This window comes from Ambystoma mexicanum, chromosome 8, assembly GCF_040938575.1.
Source record: "Ambystoma mexicanum isolate Mex_15411 chromosome 8, UKY_AmexF1_1, whole genome shotgun sequence".
Lineage (NCBI taxonomy): Eukaryota > Metazoa > Chordata > Amphibia > Caudata > Ambystomatidae > Ambystoma > Ambystoma mexicanum.
In genome coordinates, this window is record NC_090929.1 from 1,543,607,858 (window position 1) to 1,543,630,511 (window position 22,654).

At 43.4% G+C, this 22,654-nt stretch overlaps 1 protein-coding gene across 5 annotated transcripts in view; it reads right to left on the reverse strand.

The window, feature by feature from the left end:
• LOC138473193 (VPS10 domain-containing receptor SorCS1-like) overlaps nt 1-22,654 on the reverse strand; it is a 3,088,785-nt gene that overhangs the window by 238,503 nt on the left and 2,827,628 nt on the right. For all 5 annotated transcript variants that reach the window (XM_069611754.1, XM_069611755.1, XM_069611758.1 and 2 more), the window contains exon 23: nt 12,034-12,165. In XM_069611754.1, coding sequence (XP_069467855.1) covers nt 12,034-12,165 — 132 coding nt within the window. The remainder of the gene's footprint in view (nt 1-12,033; nt 12,166-22,654) is intronic.

The following is a 22,654-nucleotide window of genomic DNA, read 5'->3' on the forward strand; positions in this document are numbered from 1 at the left end:
TGCCCTATAAGAAAGAAAAGAAAACATAGCCGCACAATACCCAAAGACCATTCAAAAACCTACTAACCATTTCCTTTTCTCTACCACCCTCCCTCAACACACACTTACCACACACACATGCAGATGGATAGCAAATAAGCCTGCTAATCCCCAACCCACACATCACTCTCAATCCAACTTGCAAACCCCAATAACCTTCAACACCCAACAACACAATCACTGGATGCCGCCCATCCAGAAACAATAATCATGTAGTGTACAAAACAAAACACACCCATAAAGGACACACACACCGACACCAGTTACTTCTGGTTCGACTTGCATCCACAGCTGAGCACAACACCCGTCTAATACCTCTCATCCACTCTAACCCACCCCACCTTTACCTTAGAGAGCCCCAAGGGCAATTGGAGTCCATAGAAATGGCAGCGAAGTGCAGTATAAATCAACTTTACATTGCATAACATGACATCACAAATGAAATACAAATAGCAACAGTTCCTGTAGGGGATGAACAAACCAACAACTTAGAAAAAGCATTAGCACATTCATTTGAGTTTTCATTGTGTCTGAGAGCAAAGACAAAACACACCCCAAACAATTCACAAGTGTTATTTTCAAGAGCCTGTTGTCCGTGTGAATCCATTGTGCATCACTAGTTTACAGTATTACATTGTGATGTGTAATGCCCTAAAGGACTATTAAAACAGACAGAAGAAGTGTGCCCTTGTATGTAAGATATGAGCGTTTTATGCATGGACTTCTAGTGAGGGCATGTCATATTAAGCCCATGTAAATCAAATGATGTGCCCTGCTCCATTATGATCACTTGTAATATACACGTATAATGGACCCTTGTATATGAAAGACCATAGCTTAACAGCTTCATCTTAAATTGGCCCTTTGTACTGCTTTCTTTTATGTCCGTGCCCAGCGAAAACTGTGCCCTGTGTATGGTCAAAGGTCATGCCCTAGGTACAGTGCACAAAGCAACACCCCCCACTGCATGACTTGCCACAGTGAACAAAGCAAGTAAGGCCATGTCCAGAAGGCACTGATATAATATTCACTGAAACAGGGATATTGTCATCTGGTATACACTTAGCAAAGGGAGCATAGCCACAGGCTCTACTGCGCATGGACATAAAGCATTAATGAGAATTAAGAGAACTTGTGAAAGAAGAAAGCTTCATTTGGCTCTTCAATTATAGAATGTATCTTTTGGATCCAACGTACAAGGAAACCTGACTTAATCTTTGGAACACAGGTTTATAATACTTGAAAGACATATGTCAATGACTTTGTATTTAGGACAAGAAGGGCCAACATTTGACAAATGTGTTCCCATCATGAATTGCAGGCAGACATCTTTCCCATATGCCAATTTGGACATGGGATATCAGTCAGAAGAAAGCCAATACTACAGTAATTTACCTTTCCCAAACTTTACTGCTAGTTAAAGAGTGCTCTGTTTGAAGGTGAGACTCATTTGAAAAGGGAGAAGGCAACTATTCAACATATCAGGGTTGGAAATGTCACTGTAATTGGATGGCAATACTTAAACGCCTTTTAGGGTATGAATCCTTTTCGATCTTAAGGGGCTGCTTACATGTCATGGGCATTTGACATAAAACTGCAGAGGAAGTTTCAGCACAGAGTTACCTTTGTAGCAAGAAAATCAGGTGTTTGTTTCCCTTCATGTCATGCGGTTGCATGATAAGCTGGAAGTTGGGTTCCTTGAAGAACCGATGAGTGCTACAAACATCTATAGTTGTGTTCATGCACACGTCCATGTGTGTGTCTCTGTGTGTGTGTGTTATTGTTTTTTATTGCATGCCACACTTATTCACCTGGAGACTTCATAGCTCTAACAACTAAAGGGTTTTGATGGGGAGATATAGGCCAGGAACAGTCATACATTAATCCCTTTCCTGGAAGATCTCTGGTTAAAGAGAGATCTTAAGAGAATGGTAGCAAGATGTGAAGGCATGAGGGTGAATGGAGAGCTGACTCTTGGAACCCCCCAAAGGAAGGTACATACGAAATCAGGGTGGAAAGGGACCATAGAATGTGAGGCGGGGGGGAGTGATAGTTTCATAGCGTATCCTGATGAAACGTATGCACGGACCATAGAAGGTCCTCAGAGCAATGCTGATCATTCATTAAAAAGATGTGCTGCTGAACCTGAAGCCAGTGTAGCTGGTGATCGAAAAGAAGTAGCATGCTCACTCCTGCGCTGTTACAAGGCGAGAAGCAGCTTTTTAAATCATCTCAAGTCTTTTATTGAGCCTGCACTTCCAAATTGTTAAGAGTTGCAGTAATTTAACCTTGAGTTTATGGTGGATGTGACACCTGAGATCTGCTAAGTGGCAGATAAAAATGGGATATTTTTCTGCAGGATACTGTCAGGAGTGGCACTCTATTAAGAGTGGCACAGGACACCCAGAAAGGGTTTGGGTGGTTGTGCCAAATAAAGTGGACAGATAAGATCACACACAGCGGAATGGAAAGAGAACGAAGAGTAAGCAAGAGTAGCAAGGGAAAAGATACAGAATGAATACCCTCTTGGGGTGTATGCAGATATAGGGAAAGAGTATTCCACGAACCTTGGAAATACTCTAGCCTTCTGCACAGTTTGCTATAACAGAGGCCCACGCTGTTTGCTCATGACTTGGAACAGCAGCTCTGGGTGTCTGTAATGTAGAAACAGGACAAGGGAAGGGGCAGAGGTTGACTGATGGGAACCAACAGACAAGCTCTGTACAAAAGGGTCTACGAACAGTACAAGAGAAGATACTACAGACAAATTCAGGAAAGGAGGTGATAGCAAACTAGCTGAAGGAAATGAAAGGAAAGTCGTGTAACAGGATAGGATAGCAGAGGACAGTAAGGAACAAGGTTGAGAGCTCTGAGGAGCAGGAAAGCAATGAGTAAGCCCACAGGAGTGGGACTGTAAGGTAGAAAGCCCAGAGGAAAAGGGCTTAGGGCAGCAGAGTTAAGCAGACTGCACGGCAATGATCCCAAAAAGGACCGGGCAGTAAGGAGTGAACCCTGAGGGACAGGGCCGCTGAACGTAGAAGGTAGCAGAGGACTGTAGAGGGCTGCTAGGCCGAGAACCCAGCGGAAAAGGTAGGTAGTAGGCAGCGGAGCGTGATAAGCTGCAAAGTAGGAAGGCCCAGAGGACAAGGGCTGTAGGTAGCCAGAGTGAGGTAGGCTGCAGAGCAGGGAGCCCAGAGGACAAGGGCTAAGGCAGCCGGAGTGAGGCAGGCTGCAGAGCAGGGAGCCCAGAAGACAAGGGCTGAAGGCAGCCAGAGTGAGGCAGGCTGCAGGGCAGGGAGCCCAGAGGACAAGGGCTAAGGCAGCCGGAGTGAGGCAGGCTGCAGAGCAGGGAGCTCAGAAGACAAGAGCTGAGGCTGGAAAGCAGCAGAGCGTGATCAGCTGCAAAGTAGAGAGCCCGCAGGGCAAGGGAGGAGGCTGGAAGGCAGCAGAGCGTGATCGGCTGCAATGTGTAGAGCCCGGCAGGGCAAGGGCGGAGGCTGGAAGGCAGCAGAGCGTGATCGGCTGCAGTGTGGAGAGCCCGGCAGGGCAAGGGCGGAGGCTGGAAGGCAGCAGAGCGTGATCGGCTGCAATGTGGAGAGCCCGGCAGGGCAAGGGCGGAGGCTGGAAGGCAGCAGAGCGTGATCGGCTGCAATGTGGAGAGCCCGGCAGGGCAAGGGCGGAGGCTGGAAGGCAGCATAGCGTGATCAGCTGCAATGTGGAGAGCCCGGCAGGGCAAGGGCGGAGGCTGGAAGGCAGCAGAGCGTGATCGGCTGCAATGTAGAGAGCCCGGCAGGGCAAGGGCGGAGGCTGGAAGGCAGCAGAGCGTGATCAGCTGCAGTGTGGAGAGCCCAGAGGAGCAGGGCTGTGAGGCAGGGAGCCTGGAAGGCTATGGCTGGAGGCAGCAGGGTGGAGCAAGCAACAAGGCAGGGTCCAAGCAGGAGTGAAGGTAAGCAGCATACAAGATCCGTAGGAAGATGCAAAAGGTGGAGGAAGGACTCTCAGATGCAAGAGGCTGAGCCACTGCAGGCAGCAGCCTTTATACTGCCTAGCCCAGCACAGGGGCAGGCTAATAGGTTGCACCTGGCGAAGCACACCTGCAGGCAATCGGCCACCTCCCTTTCTGTTCCTGGGCTGGTGGAAGCAGGGCAAGTCCCTAGGGCTTCTGGGGGGTGTAGTTCCTTTGATAACCAATAGGAACAGCCAGGAATCGATGCTTGTAGCCAGGTGCATTATGGTATGCGTAGTTTGTTGGAAATAATAATAAAGCACCAAAGTCTTGCAAATGGGAAATAAAGTTCCCAAAGTAAATATAGATGGATCCAAGAGTCTGTTGTAACTAAATGATAAACATATAGTCCAAATTGAGCGTAAATGGATGCGCCCATGGCGCAGGCATGACAGATACGCAAAGGAAACAGAAGCAATGGATATTATGCTCTTCTGACGATCCATTGACAGTAAATATTCACACTAAAAACAAGATGTTTTCCCATCCAGTCGCCGGTGCAGGACGGTAGCCAAAAACATGTTACAATTTGGGTCCTAAGGCCCTGCAGAAAAAAAAAACCTTCAGAATCTTTGTTTTAATTGCTGGGTTTGGCTAGTGGCTGCTCAGCCACTCATTGATGACTGATAACAATATTTGCAAGCTGTTTGCCACATAAATCCTATTTGGCTACATAGAAAAAAGGATTTTTGTGTCACTGACTTGGGGAAAGAGTGGTAGGCTGAATGAGTGAGTAAAAGCTGCGAAATGATGGTTATATATTTGAAACATTTTTAGGGGGTAGCAAAGAGTCCTTTGGGACTAGAGAACTAAGAGGATAATACAGCACATCACGTTTGGTCTCATAGGAAAGATCAGAACCAGCACAATTCTATACTTGCCATACCCCTCTCTTTCATTACTCAGAATACCACAGAATGTATAACTTTGCAGAAGTCATAGATCAAATATGATTAATACATTGACCCTGTGTCATTCTATTGTCTTGCGAATCTCATCCATGACCGAGAGCAGCACTTCCCTTTGTTAGCTAGGTCTCAAGAAGCTCCCAGTTCTTTTGTTTTATTAGATTAGAAATATGTTGTTACTTTTTAAATTCATTTTACATTGATTTTAATATTTTTATAATTTTGGGGGTATTGGAACTGTTTAAGTGCTGTTGTTTTGAAGGCAAGGGCCTGCTACATCCATCAGTTAAATAACCGCAGAGAAACTAGTTTAGTAAAAGCAACGCTCAGTCTCTCCCTTTGACTGTGAGGTTTCTAGGCAGCTAAGGAAGCCGCAATCTACATTTCCCAAGTAGTTTGTAGTTGGCGAGCATACTTAACTACATGTCAGGCGCGTAAGCGCCGGCATGTAGGGGCCAGTTAACTCTGGATATAAAAGCGAGTTGCTATTACCTCGCCTGGTTCCTTTGTTAGCTAGGTCTCAAGAAGCTCCCAGTTCTTTTGTTTTATTAGATTAGAAATATGTTGTTACTTTTTAAATTGATTTTAAATTCATTTTAATATTTTTTAATTTTGGGGGTATTAGAACTGTTTAACTGCTGTTGTATTGAAGGCAAGGGTCTGCTAAACCCATCAGTTAAATAACTGCAGAGAAACTAGTTTAGTAAAAGCAACGCTCAGTCTCTCCCCATGAGTGTGAGGTTGCTAGGCAGCTAAGGACGCTGCGAACTACATTTCCTAAGTAGTTTGTAGTTCGCGAGCATACTTAACTACACGTCAGGCGCGTAACCGCCGGCACATAGGGGCCGGTTAACTCTGGATATGAAAGCGAGGTGCTATTACCTTGCCTGGTTCCTTTGTTAGCTAGGTCTCGAGAAGCTCCCAGTTCTTTTGTTTTATTAGATTAGAAATATGTCGTTACTTTTTAAATTGATTTTAAATCGATTTGAATATTTAAAAAATTTGAGGGTATTGGAACTGTTCAAGTGCTGTTGTATTGAAGGCAAGGGCCTGCTACATCCATAAGTTAAATAACCGCAGAGAAATTAGTTTAGTAAAAGCAACGCTCAGTCTCTCCCCATGACTGTGAGATTGCTAGGCAGCTAAGGACGCCGCAAACTACATTTGCCAAGTAGTTTGTAGTTCGCGAGCCTACTTAACTACACGTCAGGCACGTAAGCGCCGGCACATAGGGGCCGGTTAACTCCGGATATAAAAGCGAGGTGCTACTACCTTGCCTGCTTCCTTTGTTAGCTAGGTCTCGAGAAGCACCCAATTCTTTTGTTTTATTAGATTAGAAATATGTCGTTACTTTTTAAATTGATTTTAAATCGATTTGAATATTTAAAAAATGTGGGGGTATTGGAACTGTTCAAGTGCTGTTGTATTGAAGGCAAGGGCCTGCTACATCCATCAGTTAAATAACCGCAGAGAAACTAGTTTAGTAAAAGCAGCGCTCAGTCTCTCCCTGTGACTGTGAGGTTGCTAGGCAGCTAAGGACACCGCAAACTACATTTCCCAAGTAGTTTGTAGTTCGCGAGCATACTAACTACACGTCAGGTGCGTAAGCGCCGGTGCGTAGGGGCCAGTTAACTCTGGACATAAAGGACGAGTTGCTATTACCTCGCCTGGTTCCTTTGTTAGCTAGGTCTTGAGAAGCTCCCAGTTCTTATGTTTTTATTAGATTAGAAATATGTTGTTACTTTTTAAATTGATTTTAAATTGATTTTAATATTTTTAAATTTTGGGGGTATTGGAACTGTTTAAGTGCTGTTGTGTTGAAGGCAAGGGCCTGCTACATCCATCAGTTAAATAACTGCACAGAAACTAGTTTAGTAAAAGCAACGCTCAGTCTCTCCCCGTGACTGTGAAGTTGCTAGACAGCTAAAGACGCCGTGAACAACATTTCCCAAGTAGTTTGTAGTTCGCGAGCATATTAACTACACGTCAGGCGCATAAGCGCTTGCGCGTAGAGGGCCAGTTAAATCCGGTTTGCTCTGGGAGTGCTCTGCTCTGCCCACCTTCTTTCATCCACTACATCCAGCACATCTTCATTAGGTTAGGATGACAGTTGACAACTGTGATCAAGGAATTAGCAAGGGAGAGGAGGTGATGCATGTAAGGCCCACTGAGTCCCTTCTGAGGCTGAAAGTGGGTTTGCTAAACACCCAATCTATGGTCAAACATGCTATTAATATAAATAAGCTCATTCAGGAAAAACAATTCGATATATTATGTGTGACTGAAACATGGTTAAAGGACCCTATAGGACCCACTTGTGCAATAGCTGTTCCTGAGGGTTATATAATTTACAACGTCAATCACAGCTAGAGAGAAGTTGAAATTGTTTAAGGTTAGCTTTAACTGTAATGGGTGTGAATCCATTCAGATGAAGCTTGTATTTACCCCTAACAATTGCCTTAATTTAATAGTTCTGTATAGACCGCCGTCTCTGGTCTCAGACTTCACTAATGATCTTTGTTCGCAACTAGCTAATTTAAGATCTACCAACATGTCCACATTGGTGGATGGTGATTTCAATTACTGGCATGGGAACAAGAAAGATAAAGAAGCTATTGTAAAAAACGTAGACTTCAAAGTAATAAATGATGAGCCTACAACACCGTAAGGGAACCAATTGGACTGGATGCTATCCCATAATCTTTTGAGTCAGAGTTCTTCTACGGTACCTTGTATCTGGAGTGATCATCACTTAGTCTTCCTAAACATAGAATTGCAGATGCCTCTTAAACAACACAACCCCCTGTCTAGATAAAATATTACAATCCTTTCAGACGCAGGATAGCTGTGAGACGCTGCTAAATAAATACACAACACAAATTCAAGAGCTAGTTGGGAAGGTGGCGCCACTTAAAACCAAGCTCGCCAGGAAAGACAAGAAAAACCAGAAATGGTATAACACCGAGCTAGATACAATTAAACTGGAAAAAAGGGCACTTGAAAGAAAGTGGCACCAAGACAAGTCAATCGAAAATAGAGACAAATGGAAACTAGCAAATAAGAAGAACAAAGATAAGATAAGGATAGCCAAAGTGAACTTCTTTAACGTAGAAATTGAAGCAGCAGCCAACACTACCAGTAAACTCTGAAATTTTGAAAAGTGTTGAGAAACCTAAATATCTCACTTCGCCGTTCTCACCATCCAAGGTAGACTGCAACATTGTGCAAAATGCTTTTGCAGCTAAAAAGCAAACGCTATACAAAACATAATTAAAGTCAGGACAACGCTGAATCAGGAAATTCAGACAAAGGAGGTTTATAATAAGGCAGTATAAATCATAGAATGGAGAGTGTTGCTGTGCCATGGGTTTGTATTCTGAGAAACCGGGTGGGTAAATATTAATCCGTAACCTACCCTTTGTTAACCAAACATTGTGCAATAAATGCTTTGGTGAATATCACATCTAGTCCTATTGGCTAAACAGATGGGATACCTGAAGTAAGAAAAGAGACACACAGTCTATGTAAAAAAGTTCAAAATAGTTTTGTATTAACAGCATAAAACATAAAACAGAAAATTGATAGTTATCATTGAAGGCATTAACAGAAAAAAGCAAATAAAAAGCGAATGAAGAAAAACACACACCTTAAACATTCATATTCCTTAATCATACGACATGTAGGTTTCAAATCTGGGCGATGGTGTGGGGTAGAAGGGGAAGCATGCATAGAAGGAAATTGAATGATAAGGTAGCAAAAAAAAGACGTAAAGTTGTGATAGCAGCAAAAGTGAAACAGAGTAATTCCTGTCCTAACATAGTGCTATGAGCAAATCATTAGGCTAAACAACAATTTGTTCAGATTAGATTTGGGAGTGTCACTTCATTGCTCCCAGTAGAGGTCTAAGTTGAAAATGCCGACAATATCCTGATGGCATTTTATTCTTCCTCGGATGCGGCTTCGTTTTCCGAGGCTTAAGTTTGCCTAATAAGGCAGGACATGATACTTTCAATTTTGCTATCATTACTGAGTTAATGAAAGTTAGCAGAGTTAATGAAAGTTTTAGGTCAAATGAAACCTACGTCCTGCGCAGAAAATGTATTACCTCCCAACATTATTCTCCAAAATAAGGAACAATTCGCTCCCATTCTGTTGAGAATAGTTAACGCCTCTTTCAAGGAGGGAATAGTACCAAAGGAGATAACGAAGGTTACCATCACACCATTGTTAAAAAAAGTGGGCTTGGATCCTAAGGACCCAGGTAACCTCCACCCCATCACCAACTCAAACTTTATACTTAAATTATGGACAGAATAGCTACATCGCAGCTGCAGGATCATGTGGAAAAACATACTTCCTTACATCAACAACAGTCTGATTTCAGGGCTTCACATAGCGCTGAGACGGCAATGTTAGACCTTCAAAATCACATGTTGGGATTGATGGATAAGGGTAAAATAGGGATTCTGATGCTGCTGGATCTCAGTGTGGCCTTTGACCCGGTTGATCATCAACTTTTGGTTAAAGCACTGAGAGACAATGTGGGATGCTCTGAAATTGTATTAGAGTGGCTGGTGTCCTTCCTTAAAGAACGCCAAGCCAGAGTGCATTGGGGAAATAACTTGTCAGACCCGATTTCAATCCTATTTGGAGTCCCTCGGGGAGCAAGTCGCTCGCTAATGCTATTTAACATCTATATGCGAAGTCTGTGCAACATTCTGGTGGAAACCGGTGTGTTTTTTTCCAACTATGCGGACGATGCACACTCATTCTAGATCTAGAGGGCTCCTATAGTATGGATAGTGAAAAGAATGTAAAAGTATCCAGCAAAATCAATGAATGGATGCAGCTAAACCTGATGTGTCTCAATGATACTAAAACCGGACTCAAGTTGTTTGGGTTCAGTCGTTTACTAGCTAAGTTGGGGAAGGAGTATGAGACCTTCCAGATTAATGAAGCCACTATACAAGTCTTTAACCAGTTTAAAACCTTGGGAATGATGGTCAACTCCTCCGTCAATTCAGAAGCACAGGCTAATTATCTGCACAAGAACACATCTTATTACCTGCGTCTCTTGAAGGTCATCAGCCCATTCCTAAATGAAAGCAATATGTCCACTATTGCTAGGGCCATCATATTATCCAGGCTGGACTATGGTAATGCCCTGCTCATTGGGGCCTCTGTTAAAGATCTAGCCAGATGCCAAGTCATACAAAATGATGCTGTGAGGCTTGTAAAGCATCTTAGGAGAAGGGAGCATGCTACCTCAGCCAGAACATCGCTACACTGGCTCAGGGTGGAAGAGAAAATAAAGTTCAAAGCCATGACACTTGTTCATAAATGTCTCTACTGGACAGCCCCCAGCTACCTCAAGAACAGTTTGGTATTATATACCCCGCAGATACAGTTATGCTCCAAAGGTAAGAGCTTACTGATAGTACCCAAATACAAGCTCAAGAGAGGTACAGGTAGATCTTTTTTAGTGCTGGCAGCTCAGAAGTGGAATACACTTCCGATGATTACGAGACTGGAAGGTAATCATTTAAAGTTTAGAAAACTCTTGAAGACTCACTTTTTCAGGTAACTCTGGTGCTTCCCAGCTACAGCCTCAGTCTCTTAGTCAGATACAGGAGGTGTTATAGTTTTGTGTTTGTCTGTTAAAGCGCCCTGATGCCTGCGGGTGGCCGACGCTATATAAGATGATATACAATACAATACAATACTACATTTCTAAAAACAGCCTCCAGCATAACCTCCAGAATGTCATAAAGCTTCCTAAAATTTAAAAGGAACTCCAACCAGTTGTATGCCCGAATAGGCCACACTGTCAATCTCCGACAAGCTTCTTATCTGATTCAACTGAAGTTCGACCTTTCTGAGTCACCCGAAATGCAAGTGAATCAATGTTCTACCACATACAATATGCAGCCAATATCACCTCAACTTGGGAACAAATGCGATTGTAAATTGTGGAGTCCTCTGTAGAGATCTCCATTATCTTGCTATGCTAAAATTCCACTTAATTCCTAAATCCTTGGAATGATCTACACACTTCTTAAGTATTGAATCAGTGTATGTATTTTTCCTAGTCTTACCGTTATTGCAACCACTTGTATTTACATTATTTTTAATTAATGAGTAATGTTTACACATGTTTTTGCATATTCATATTGTTACATGTTTAACAATTCATTATAATTCAAATAGAGAGCATCATACTATGTTAATATTATTGTACTATAAGGCAACAGATCAAATTCTGGCATGAAGATTAAAGTGGGCGGAATCACAGGTCCAATGCAGTCCGGTATATAGTCCAATATTTAGTATACATGTAATACACACTGCAGAACCTTGCACGACTAGAGGTTTCATAGCAAAGTACACAACTTAGAAGAGGGATCTCAGGGTCATTGTGATGTCTGATTGCAATTTCGGCATCAAGGCCAAAGGTAAACACAGCAGGTATCCACAGTGGATGGGCTTTGATATCATTCAGCTTGTCTAGATACTACCACCTACGGCAGCTATTGCCATCTTGCACACAGGACGCGTCATCATAGGTCAGGTGTTGGCATGACGCACGCTGCTACTCACGTCATAAACCAGGTACTGCCATCATAAATCAGCTAATGTGAATATTCGTGTCTTGGGACCTGCAACATTTTGGCTTATAAAGGCAAGCAATTAACATAATTCCAACCAAAACATCACTCCAGTTATTCTTTTAGGGAATATGGATAGCAAGCAGGAAACAGAAACTGTAAATGCAACAGAAATCAAACATACATACATGTTGACGGGCGTCCCCACAGCAGCCAATCAAGATGGTTTAAGGTGCATGAACCTTTCTGTAATCCAATGACATGTTCCTCAGAAAATCATTACGTTAGCAGCGCTTAGAAGACCTGAGGTTTCTTGTATGTGCATTATGGAAATCAATGATCCTCCTTTTAGCTTTGCCTGGGAGGCCTTCTGTTGAAATGCGTGAGGATGAACCAGTCCCCGCCCATCCCGAATGCTGACAGCTCTCCCGGCTGTTACCCGGCGCCGAATGGCAGGTGATAAAGCAAGGGTTACCTGTTCCAAGTCCCCCACTGTCCTTCTGCTTTCTCCCGTTGCGTCCCGATGGGGCAATATGAACAGCTCCGCTGATGTGGGTAAACCCGGGAAAACAGCCACCAGAATTTGCTTTCCATTGACACCTGTAGCCTGGAAGTCAGAAAACAAAAAAAAAACATACAGGGGGACATTGAGAAGCGTCCAGCAAAACACCATTGACTTCGGATTTAAGGCAATCTGATTAATCATGCACCATGTGAATATTGGCATATAATGACATTGAAAGGAATTTGATAACACGACGGAAATGTATGTAGTTATAAATGTGATCTCTGATTGAACCGGGACAAAATATAGCTAATTACAGGAAAACACCACGGAACAGTCCTCCAGCCACTTATAGGGATTCCATTAGACACAATCTTTACATCACAGCCCGAAGGATCCGGCCCAGCAGCGGCGATGCCGCCCTTGATGGACGGTGGATTAATTCCTAGGAACGTTAATTAGCAGCCGGCTTCCAGATTCTGACATGGCACGTAAGAAGTCTGCCGCCTGGAGCACCTGCTCTCTGGAGGAAAAGCTTCATGGATGAGGAGAGCAGGAGCTCTACTTTTCCATGGCTGAGCTGGCGTGGGCCGACGGATTAATTGGCAGCATTACCATGGTGCAGCTGGAAGGCGTTCTTTGGGACTGATGCAGTGGAAGTATTTCTGCATGTGCTACTCTTCATACTTGCAGCTGCTCAGTGACACGCAGCACACATCCACAGTAGGAAAGATACAATGCTTGCAAGAAAGTATCACCACTCAGAAAAAACACTTAGCTCATTGAAGCACTGCCCTACGGCACGACATGACATGGCTTCTTCCCAGCAGACTTAAAGGCATCATTACAAGTATGGTTGTGCGGGTGCAGACGGTGGTAAAGTGGCAGTAATTCTGTGATCACCACATCACCACCACATCACTGCACTGCTGTACTATGGGTTTGATGATAAGTTGGAAGATTTACCTTCAGCAAAATTCTGGAAGTAAATCTTTCATCTTACCTTAAAAATTGCCAAATTGCCAGAATTACTCCAGCGTAATTTTGCTGAAATCCCATGGAGTCTTATGGACTCCAAAACTGGGGAATTACACCACCTTTCAATTCCACAGTAAATCAGTTGGACCAATTGGTTGTAGCTGTAATCGAGTTTGGTGGTAATTCTGCAGATTAACTGGTAATTTACTACCAAACTCGTGATGCAGTTCTATGTCTGGTTACTCTGTGTAAGAGTGCAAGGTGCCTCAGACAAGGATTAAGGTCCTGATTCATGGAAATATTTGTGCAGAAAATAAGGCATTTGCACACCAAACTGTGTGCAAAATCCTGTTAGTTAATTTATGACGATAGGATATGATGTGGCATTTATAACACGCCTTTATACAAGTGTTTCTGGGCATGACAAGGCAAGGAGGGGGAAACAAGGAAGGACAAAATAATGATCTTACTAGGCTTTGTGTAATTCAGATTGCACAAGTGCAGGGAAGAGGGAAGATGAGAAGTGCCGGGGGGGCAGAGGGGAAGTGCAGTTAACACACAAGTTCAGCCAGCGGGTGGCTCATAAGTGCAGAGTGAAGGGACTGTAGGGTTGCAGATACAGACCCTTAAGTGCTGGGGAGCTTGGAGGCAGTACAAGGCCAACTGGACATGTAGGCGCCTGGGCCTGAGTTCAGAGGATGTACACAGCAGTCAGGTGCATCAGCAGAGGAGAGGAAGAGAGAAAGTGAAAGCTAAAAGGAAGATGATTCTGGTCAGGTTTGAGAGAGGCAGGGTGGCTGTTCCAGAGCGAGCCCCCATTCAAGGAGATAGAGCTGCCCCAAACTTTCTGCTGGGAGAAGCGTCTGACGCTCAGAGAGTTGGAGGTGGATGAGCGGAGAGCTCGAGAAGGAAGATGTTTTGGAAGAGAAAGTTGGAAGTAGAGCAGTCCCAGGCCCCAGAAAGCCTTGTGGATGATGCAAAGGGTCTTTAACTTGATCCTTGTAGCCACGGGGAGCCAGTTAAGAAATTTCAGAGCTGGAGAGATATGATCCCTGGGCTTGAGGCCAAGGACAAATCTCGCAGCCCTGGCCTGGATAAGTTGTAAAGGTTGAAGTGTAGAGGAAGGAAAATTTAGAAAGAGGCTGTTGCAATAGTCCAGCCTAGAGCGGACAAGAGCTCTGGAGACAGCAAGCTTCTAGTAGAAAGTGAGAAAAGGAACAATAACTCTGAGGAGGTGCAGCTGATAGTTTGACTTCTGAGAGACGTCAAAGATGTGAGGAGAGAAGGAGAGGGTAGAATTGAAGATGATACCAATCTTCTTAGCCTCACAGGAAGGAGCCGGAAGAGGGCACAGAGAGAGAGAGAGAGAAGAAAGGAGGGAGCCGGTGTCGCAATGAGGAGGATCTCAGTCTTACTGGCATTAAGGCAGAGATCATTGGCAGCACACCATTCTTGAATTGTGGTCAGACAGTCTGGTATGAGAGAAGTATCAGAGGGGATCCTGAAAGAGAGCTGAGTGTTATCTGCATAACATTGAAAATTGGACCAGAAAGTAGCGATGATGTGGGCAAGAGGTGCCAGGTAGTGGTTGAAGAGCCAGGGAGAGAGGTTAGTCCCCTAGAGAACACCACAAGTAGAGATAGAGATAGATGAGAGGAAATCCCCAGTTGGACGTGAGAGGGCTGGTCAGGGAGAAAGGAGAAAAACAGATATCATATGTCTTCACATATGGCCAGCATGGAAAACAGCACAAAACAGATAATGGATGTTTAATCACAGTAATGCAACTGTTGTGACTGCAAAAGTAAACCTCAAAAAGAATACACAACTACTAATAATGCAAAACTACTAATAATAAATACAATCCCTAGAAAAAAACACAATACGTAAGGGAGCTCATAGTGACTACAATATACCAATATATACCCAGACAAGGAAATTAAAGCATAGGAGCAAAACTATCTTGGTGGTGCACGGATCGGCAGGTGGCTTAACTTAGGTGCACTCTAATATGGTTTTAATTTAGTTTTTAAGTTGTTTCAGTTGAGTTCATTTAGTTGGTGTTCATATATGTGTTTTGGCATTTTAGAGTTCTTCAATCACACCATTTTGCTGATGACTGCAGGAGTCTCCACAGGGATCCTGGTTTCTGTGCATGTTATGCACAGACGTACATTTAACATTCTTTGGCAATACTTTCTATACAAGGTACATAATCATGTTTTTTTAATTGGTCGTATTCTTTTTGAGGTTTACTTTTGGAGTCACACCAGTTGCATTACTGTGATTAAACATTCACATGAACATTTATAACTTCTTTTGATATGTGTGTAGACATGACATTTAATGAACAAATTTTGTAGAATTTGTTTAGGCAGGTGAAACTTTGAGTGAATCATGAGATGAGTGTTAACATTGTATATATCTGTATTTGCAGATCTTCTGCTCCTGAAGAAGGGGTTATTCCCTGAAACGCGTAGAGCTTGAAGCTGAATTCTAAAGTTGGGAGTACATTTTCTTATTTTTTTTGTTCTGTTTTCCATGCTGGCCATAGGTGAAGCCATATGATATCTGTTTTCCTTGATTCTAGCGAATATATGCTGTTATTTACGTTTTAACCTGATATTTCTGTATATAAATGTTTAAATGTTCTGAAAATAGACTGATTTATTTCAGTATGTAAGGTGTGCAGGGGATGGGAGTGTCTTCAAGTTTAGACACTTTTTGTATTATATTTAACACAGGCTCCAGTGTCAGGGCGTATACTCCTCCCCAGTACTCATAATTGTTTACATTTATTTCTTAAACTGTGTATCTATCTTTTGTGAAATAGGTGTGCTCTGATTGTTATTACTTTCTGCAGTGAGAAAGGAGGTCAAGTAGGCCAAGGCCTGATCAGTAATACCAAGGTTGTTCCAGATATGACTGAGCAGGATGTCATAGTTGACCGTGTCAAAAGCAGAGGATAGATCAAGGAGAATGAGGACAGAGGGAGATTAGACTCGAGATTGGAGAACAAGTCTTCAAGGGAGTAGAGCAGTTGCTGTGCTTATGGCAGCTCTTAAGCCAGACAATTGGCAGGCCTCTGGCATTCCCTCATGTCAGTTTCACAATGCTGATCTACCATATCGGATTTCTGATCCGTTTGATAGCAATTATCGAGCCTATCCGGATGGAACTGAATTGCATATTTATCAATGTTTTCCACCCATATACCGTAACCTGCAGTTTATGAACTGGTTTTTCTCCCTTATAATGTTTTCCTTGACATGATCATTGGGTACATGTGTGCCTATAAGTTACAATAATAAATGGTTGCATAAAGCAAAATCAAAAACGAAAACTGTTTACCAGAAGGGATTGTCATACTAAGGGTAAATAATCAATTTCCAAGGAAAACTTGTGGGAGAGATTGTTCCACGAGTACCTAGTATTTGCTATCAGAATACTTCATTTACATGTGTAGTTGTGTGCCTCATTTGAATTGCCTAGAATTTCAAAGAATGTGGCCAGAAAGGTGTGAACAGTTAATTAATAATTAAGGACAATAAAGCCCCATTCACAAATACCTATGCCATCAAACATGCCCACCCAATTTCTGCAAGATTGATTGTCAGAAGCAATGTAAATTATCTCTTGTTGCATCTATGTGGGCCAGATGGCCGAACAATGCCGGATGCTCTTGATGCCACTCTTCAAGCGCTGGTTTCCTCAATGCCACCAGTTTCAGCAGCAGATTCACTTATACTGTGCGTAAATGCTGGTGTGTATGTCCACTACTGGAGGCTCCAATCCCCTCTTTTACCCCCACTTTCCAGCCCCCATCAACCTGGCCCCATTCACCCATCTATTTGAACACCAGCACCGCGACTGCCCCTACAATGGACACTACAGCTCCCCATCAATTCACGCAAGACAATCTGTCCCGGCATCTTTAGTTTCATTGTTTGATTAACCTTGAGCATGAATATACCAACCTATTTGCAGGCTGGCATATGTTGCATGCCCAAATCACTGGGTACACACTAATTTCCCTGTCTTACTGATACTATTATAAACTGAATGTCTGTGATTAGTTTACTCTTATCAGAAACCTCAATAAATGTTTGTTGCATTTAAAACTAGTGGTGTACGCAGAGGATAGCATTATATTTGCCTGAAAAGGAAACGGTCCATGATAAAGTTGTCAACTTGAAAAACATATGAATCTAATAAAGTTAATAATTTGTCTGTGATTTATAAAGCTCAAGGAATGTAACAGAATTGTCCTCATGGTGATTCGAGATGAAAGATTGAGGGTGAGTTTGGACAAGGAAAGGGAAGAGTTGCAGCACTGACAACACTCACAGGTAAAGCAAGGTCTTAACATTCTAGAGTAACTTAAAGATGGAATTCTCCAGCACTTTACATCAGCCAATGGTTAAAACCAGATAAAAACCAGGTCTGTAGACTCAGGAAAGGTTTTAGGAGCCTGATGATCGAAATCCACGCTCACGGTGGTGGAATTTTCACCTGCTGTATCTCCTGAATGGTTCTGGGTCTTCACGCATATTCAGGAATGGAGATAACTATTTCCACAGTTGAGGAGCCTGTGTATGCAATACTCTAATCCCAGTTCTTATTTTCCATTGTCCAGGTGTAGGTGGTTTGCTGATAAAGATCTAAAAGTACATGCTAGAACACAGTGGATGAAACATTCTGATAGGTACTATAAGAATAAAGTCCAAAAGGCTTTGTGGGTTTATCAAATACATGTTAGTGAAATTCCCTGTCCATCAGGTATCTTCGTAAGTGTTTCCTGGGCAGGTGTGATTTTGTCTTGTGGTTTGAGACCCAAGATAAGCTTTGCTGTTTTATTTGTGGCCTTGGTGGTGGATTTCATGGGATTTCCCATGGAGAGGGCATTGCATTATCCAGCATTAATTCAATGGTCTGCCTCATGTTAAGCACTGGGGGAATAGTTGGCAGTGGGCATTATTTGTCTTTGTTTTGCTTAAGTCACTCCGAGTGTGATGGGTATGCCCAGATGTGGGTCCTGTGTCTGCTGGGCCTAGAGACCCAGGCTACTTCTCACTGATGAGGCCCAACAAGGCCAAAACATGTTTGGGGATGCTTGTGGTCTCAAGCAGAATCGATGTGACAAAGCAGTTCGAGCGGATTGCCCTTTTTGGCGTGGGACCAGGCCTGATTTTCATATGGTCTTTCCCCTTTTTTAATGGCAAAGAGCAATGATCTGGAGGGTTGCCCAGAGCAATGCCAGAGGTTAGGATTAATTCCAAAGCTTTCAGCCATCACCTCATTTGTTTTGCGTAAGTCAACCCGAGTGGGATGGGTATGCCCATATGTGCGTCGCATGCCTGCTGGGCCTATGGACCCAAGCTAATCCTCACTGATGAGGCCCAACATGGGCAAAACATGTTTGGGGATGCTTGTGATATGATATGATATAACATGTTATTTATATCGCGCTTATACGCAAGTGCTTCAGAGCGCGACCAAGCAAAGGGAGGTGAACACGGGAGAACAAAATAAACAATGATCTTACTAGGCCCAGTGACATTAAGAACACGCAAGTGCATGTTAAAGGGAAAAGGAGGAAAGTGCATGTAAGGGGGAGAAGTGGAAAGTGTGTAACAGAGGAGAGAACAACATAAATGATAAGTGCAGTAAATAAATAAAGGCAGTGAAAAGTGGTAGTGCAGCCATCAAATGGCAAGTGCAAGATTAGTCAGATAGTGTATATCTGATAAGTTCAGAAGATGAGTGGGGGACTGTATGGGTACAGATACAGAATCCCAGTGCAAGGGGTGGCCCTGAGGCAGTGCTGAAGGTAGTCAGGGTGAGCAAGTACCTGGGCCCGAAGGACAAAGTGTGTCCAGGTGCACGGTGCAGAGAGAGCAGCAGGGGAGAAGAGGGGCAAAGGCAGAAGCAAAGAGGAAGATCTTGATGTGCCTCCAGAACCGGAGATGGTTCTCCTCAAGTTTCAGGGTGGGTCGGAGGCTGTTCCAAAGGGAGGCCCCAGTCGAAGACAGAGATCTGCCCCCAGCTTGTTTCTTTGAAAAAAGACTGACCCTGAGGGAGTTAGAAGTAGAGGAGCAAAGGGCTTGAAAGGGGAAGTATTTGCGTAGGGATAGTTGAAGGTATTTTGGACCCAGGCCCCAGAAAGCCTTGTGGACAATGCAGAGGGTTTAAAATGTGATATTTGCATCCACTGGGAGCCAATGAAGGGATTTCAGAGCTGGAGAGATACAATCCCAGGGCTTGAGGTCAAGGACAAGTCTAGCAGTCCTGTTCTGGATTCGCTTTACAGGGCGGAGAGTGGAGGCAGGTAGATTTAGAAAGAGGCTGTTACAGAAGTCCAACCTGTAGAGAACCAGAGATTGGGAGACAGTGAGCTTCTGAGGGAAGGAGAGGAAAGGCAGAGTACCTCTAAGGAGGTGCTGTAAGAAGCTTGACTTTTTAGAGACGTCAGAGATGTGTGCGGAGAAGGAAAGTGTCGAGTCAAAGATGACCCCAAGATTTTTAGGTTCACAGGGAAGGGTAGGAGGAGGGCCAATGGAGGCTGGGCAGGGAGTGAGGGGAAACAATGGTGAAGGTGTACCAACGAGGAAGATCTCTGCCTTGTTGGCATTTAGACAAAGATTGTTGGCGGCACACCAATTTTGAATGGCAATTAGGCAATCAGAGATGACGGAAGGGGAGGAGGTGGCTGAGGGAATCCTGAAAATGAGTTGGGTGTCATCAGCATAGCACTGGAAGTTTGAGCAGAAGATGGAAATGCAATAGGCGAGAGCTGCCACGTATTGGTTGAAAAGCCAGGGCAAGAGGTTAGACACCTGGGGAACACCACAGGTGAAGAGGGAGATAGAGGATAGGAAGGACCCAAGTTGTACCTGGGAGGGTCGATCAGAAAGGAAAGAGGTCAGCCAAGCCAGAGCCTGATTGGTGATACCCAGGTTGTCACTGAGGCGATTGAGCAGGATGGTATGTTTGACCGTGTCGTAAGCAGAGGAGATGTCAAGTAGGATGAGGAAAGAGGGAATGTTAGAGTCAAGGTTGCCATCATGCAGAAGGGCTGTGACCAAGCAATTTGGGCTGGAGTACCCCTTTTGAGCGGGGAGCAAGCCTGATTGGCATATGGTATTTCCCCTTTCATAATGGCTTGGCAGACGAAGAACGATGATCTGGAGGGTTGCCCAGAGCAATGCTGGAGGTTAGGATTAATTCCAAACCATCCAGCCATCACCTCTTTTCTTTTGTGTTTTTCATTATGAGTCACATTGTTTTGGGTAATGGTGGTGCGAAAATAATGGCAACATTTATAACTTTGTTCACTGGTTTATTGGCCTTCGCGTGTGTGGGGTCGTAGGTATTTAATATTGATTTTTTTCATTTTTAGCGCATACTGTAAGAAGATCAAATTTGTTTGATTGAAAGGCATTTCATGAAGCAGTATTTTTCACTGTTATTGTCTGGCAATTGGAAAGGGTTACAGTATAATGAACACATTGGTTTGACTGTGGGCAAAGGCTATATGTTCGCAGGAAATAGGCAGAGTGGACAGAGTCATAAGGAACAATACATGTAAGAGGTCTGTGATGTATGGGAAAGGCTCATTTCACTTTTAGGGGTTCCATTTTGTGAAAAAGTGATTCACACGATTGAGCATCATACCTAGCATTTGAGTAGTAACTTTAATGATGTTAACATAGTCCACAATATCAAAGCTTTCTGTCATATTTAAATTGATCATACCGATTACATTGAGAGAAATGGTGCCCGCTGCTGTTCATTAGGCATTAGCATTCACCAGCAATGCCCAGCTGTGCTGTCTACTATGTTTGTACGTTTGTAATCTGCCCTACAATGCCCCACTGAACTACCCACCAGTTAAACTCATTCAATTGGGCATTCCTCAGTTAATAAATGCAAACTCCAAATGCAAAGTAAGCCCCTACTTTAATAATGTTATGTCATGCTAAACGTTCTTATACCACGCACTGTGGCCACCTCTGTGGTCTCTTGGCACTCTGGTGGATCACTAATGCAAGGAGGGCGGAGGGAACTGGGGAGTCGAATTGAGCGTGGAAAAAGAGCAAGAGCGCTCTGCTGTGCTGTTGGCAGCTTCAGTGTGGATACACCATTCACTGAGCGCAGGTGTGGTTTTCATTGGTGGCCACCATTTGTTGTCGGGCGAGGTTATGTGTGCTTTGATTCGTTGTGGTGTTGTGAAGTACGTGCAGTTTGTGGTGATGTAGAGGTATGGCTGTGTTTAGTTCAGAGTTTGAGAGGTGCATGCAGAGGGGTGAGAATTAGAGCACGAACAGACAAGTTAAATATATAATAAGCCACTAAAATTTGCAGCAACACCTACAGTTTGAAGAGCATATAAACACAGCGATAGGATTTAATGTTTGAATGGTAATTACAAGATAAAAAGGAGCCATCTCCCTCAGAGGTTTTTTTCTCCATTTTTATAAAGGAACATCTTGTCGATAAAGGTACAATGGCGTGTCTCCGATGTGCAGCAATGCGCTGTTTTGCTGAGATGTTCTCACATCTGCACGATTAATGCGCCACCGCAGTGATCTGAAGAAGGGGCCTGCAGTTAACGTCCACAGTTGCTGCATGGAAATGAAACGTGAAATCGTCATCTGTAATGTGCTGTGCAAGAGACGAGCCCAGCGGACCGAGCACTTTCACCTTCCAGCATGCACAAACTGCATGAACGAAGCGCATGTCGGTCTCGATGGCGGAGCAGCAAATGTACTGCCGAAAGACACATATGAGGGGACCTACCTACATCTGAAGATCAAAAACCCGGAGATTTCCTGGCCTGCGGTGTGCCCTTTGCAAGTAATAAACATTCTGCCCTCGCCTCACACTAGCTTAAAAAAGAGGGCAAATGTGCACACACTGACGCGCCAAAATAACAGCATTGCAGAATCATAAAAAGAAGAAAAAAAACAGCAACTGCAACTTCTTATCAGCATCTCCTTTTTTTTGTCGTCTTGGTAAACATAACCCATTCCGGTTGTGTTAATAATTAAAAACAATTGCACGCATGTGTTCTGTATAATTGTTAGATCCAACAGGGCCTACACGTTTTAAAACAATTCAAACCCTACAAAAGGTAGAATGAGTACAAACAATTTGGCCAGGATCGCACACTTTAGTAGCAAGTGGTGAAGCCGGGATTTTAGGCCAGTCTGCAACTTGATTCGTGGAATTATTTGCGTGTAAAACGAGGATTTGCGTGCCATACTGCTGGCAAATCCCTTTTTGATGAATGGGGATTTGCGGGCAGAATGGCACGCAAATAATCGACCAGTTTGCACGCAAATAATTCCATGAATCAAGGTCTTAACCAAAAATCTTCACTGGTTTAGTTGTTGGGAGCATGTGTTAATGTATGACTTTCAAGAATGATCTGTGTTATAAAAAAGACTTGAGTAGTACAGAAATCTAACTAACCAGCTTGACAAACGTGAACCTTTGATGAAATATTTTAAACAAAAACAGTATAACTGTAGTTTTCTCCTACTCTTGCTCCCTTGAATATAGGAATACAAGTTCCAGAATGAAAAGAAATGCATGGCTTAATACACATTGG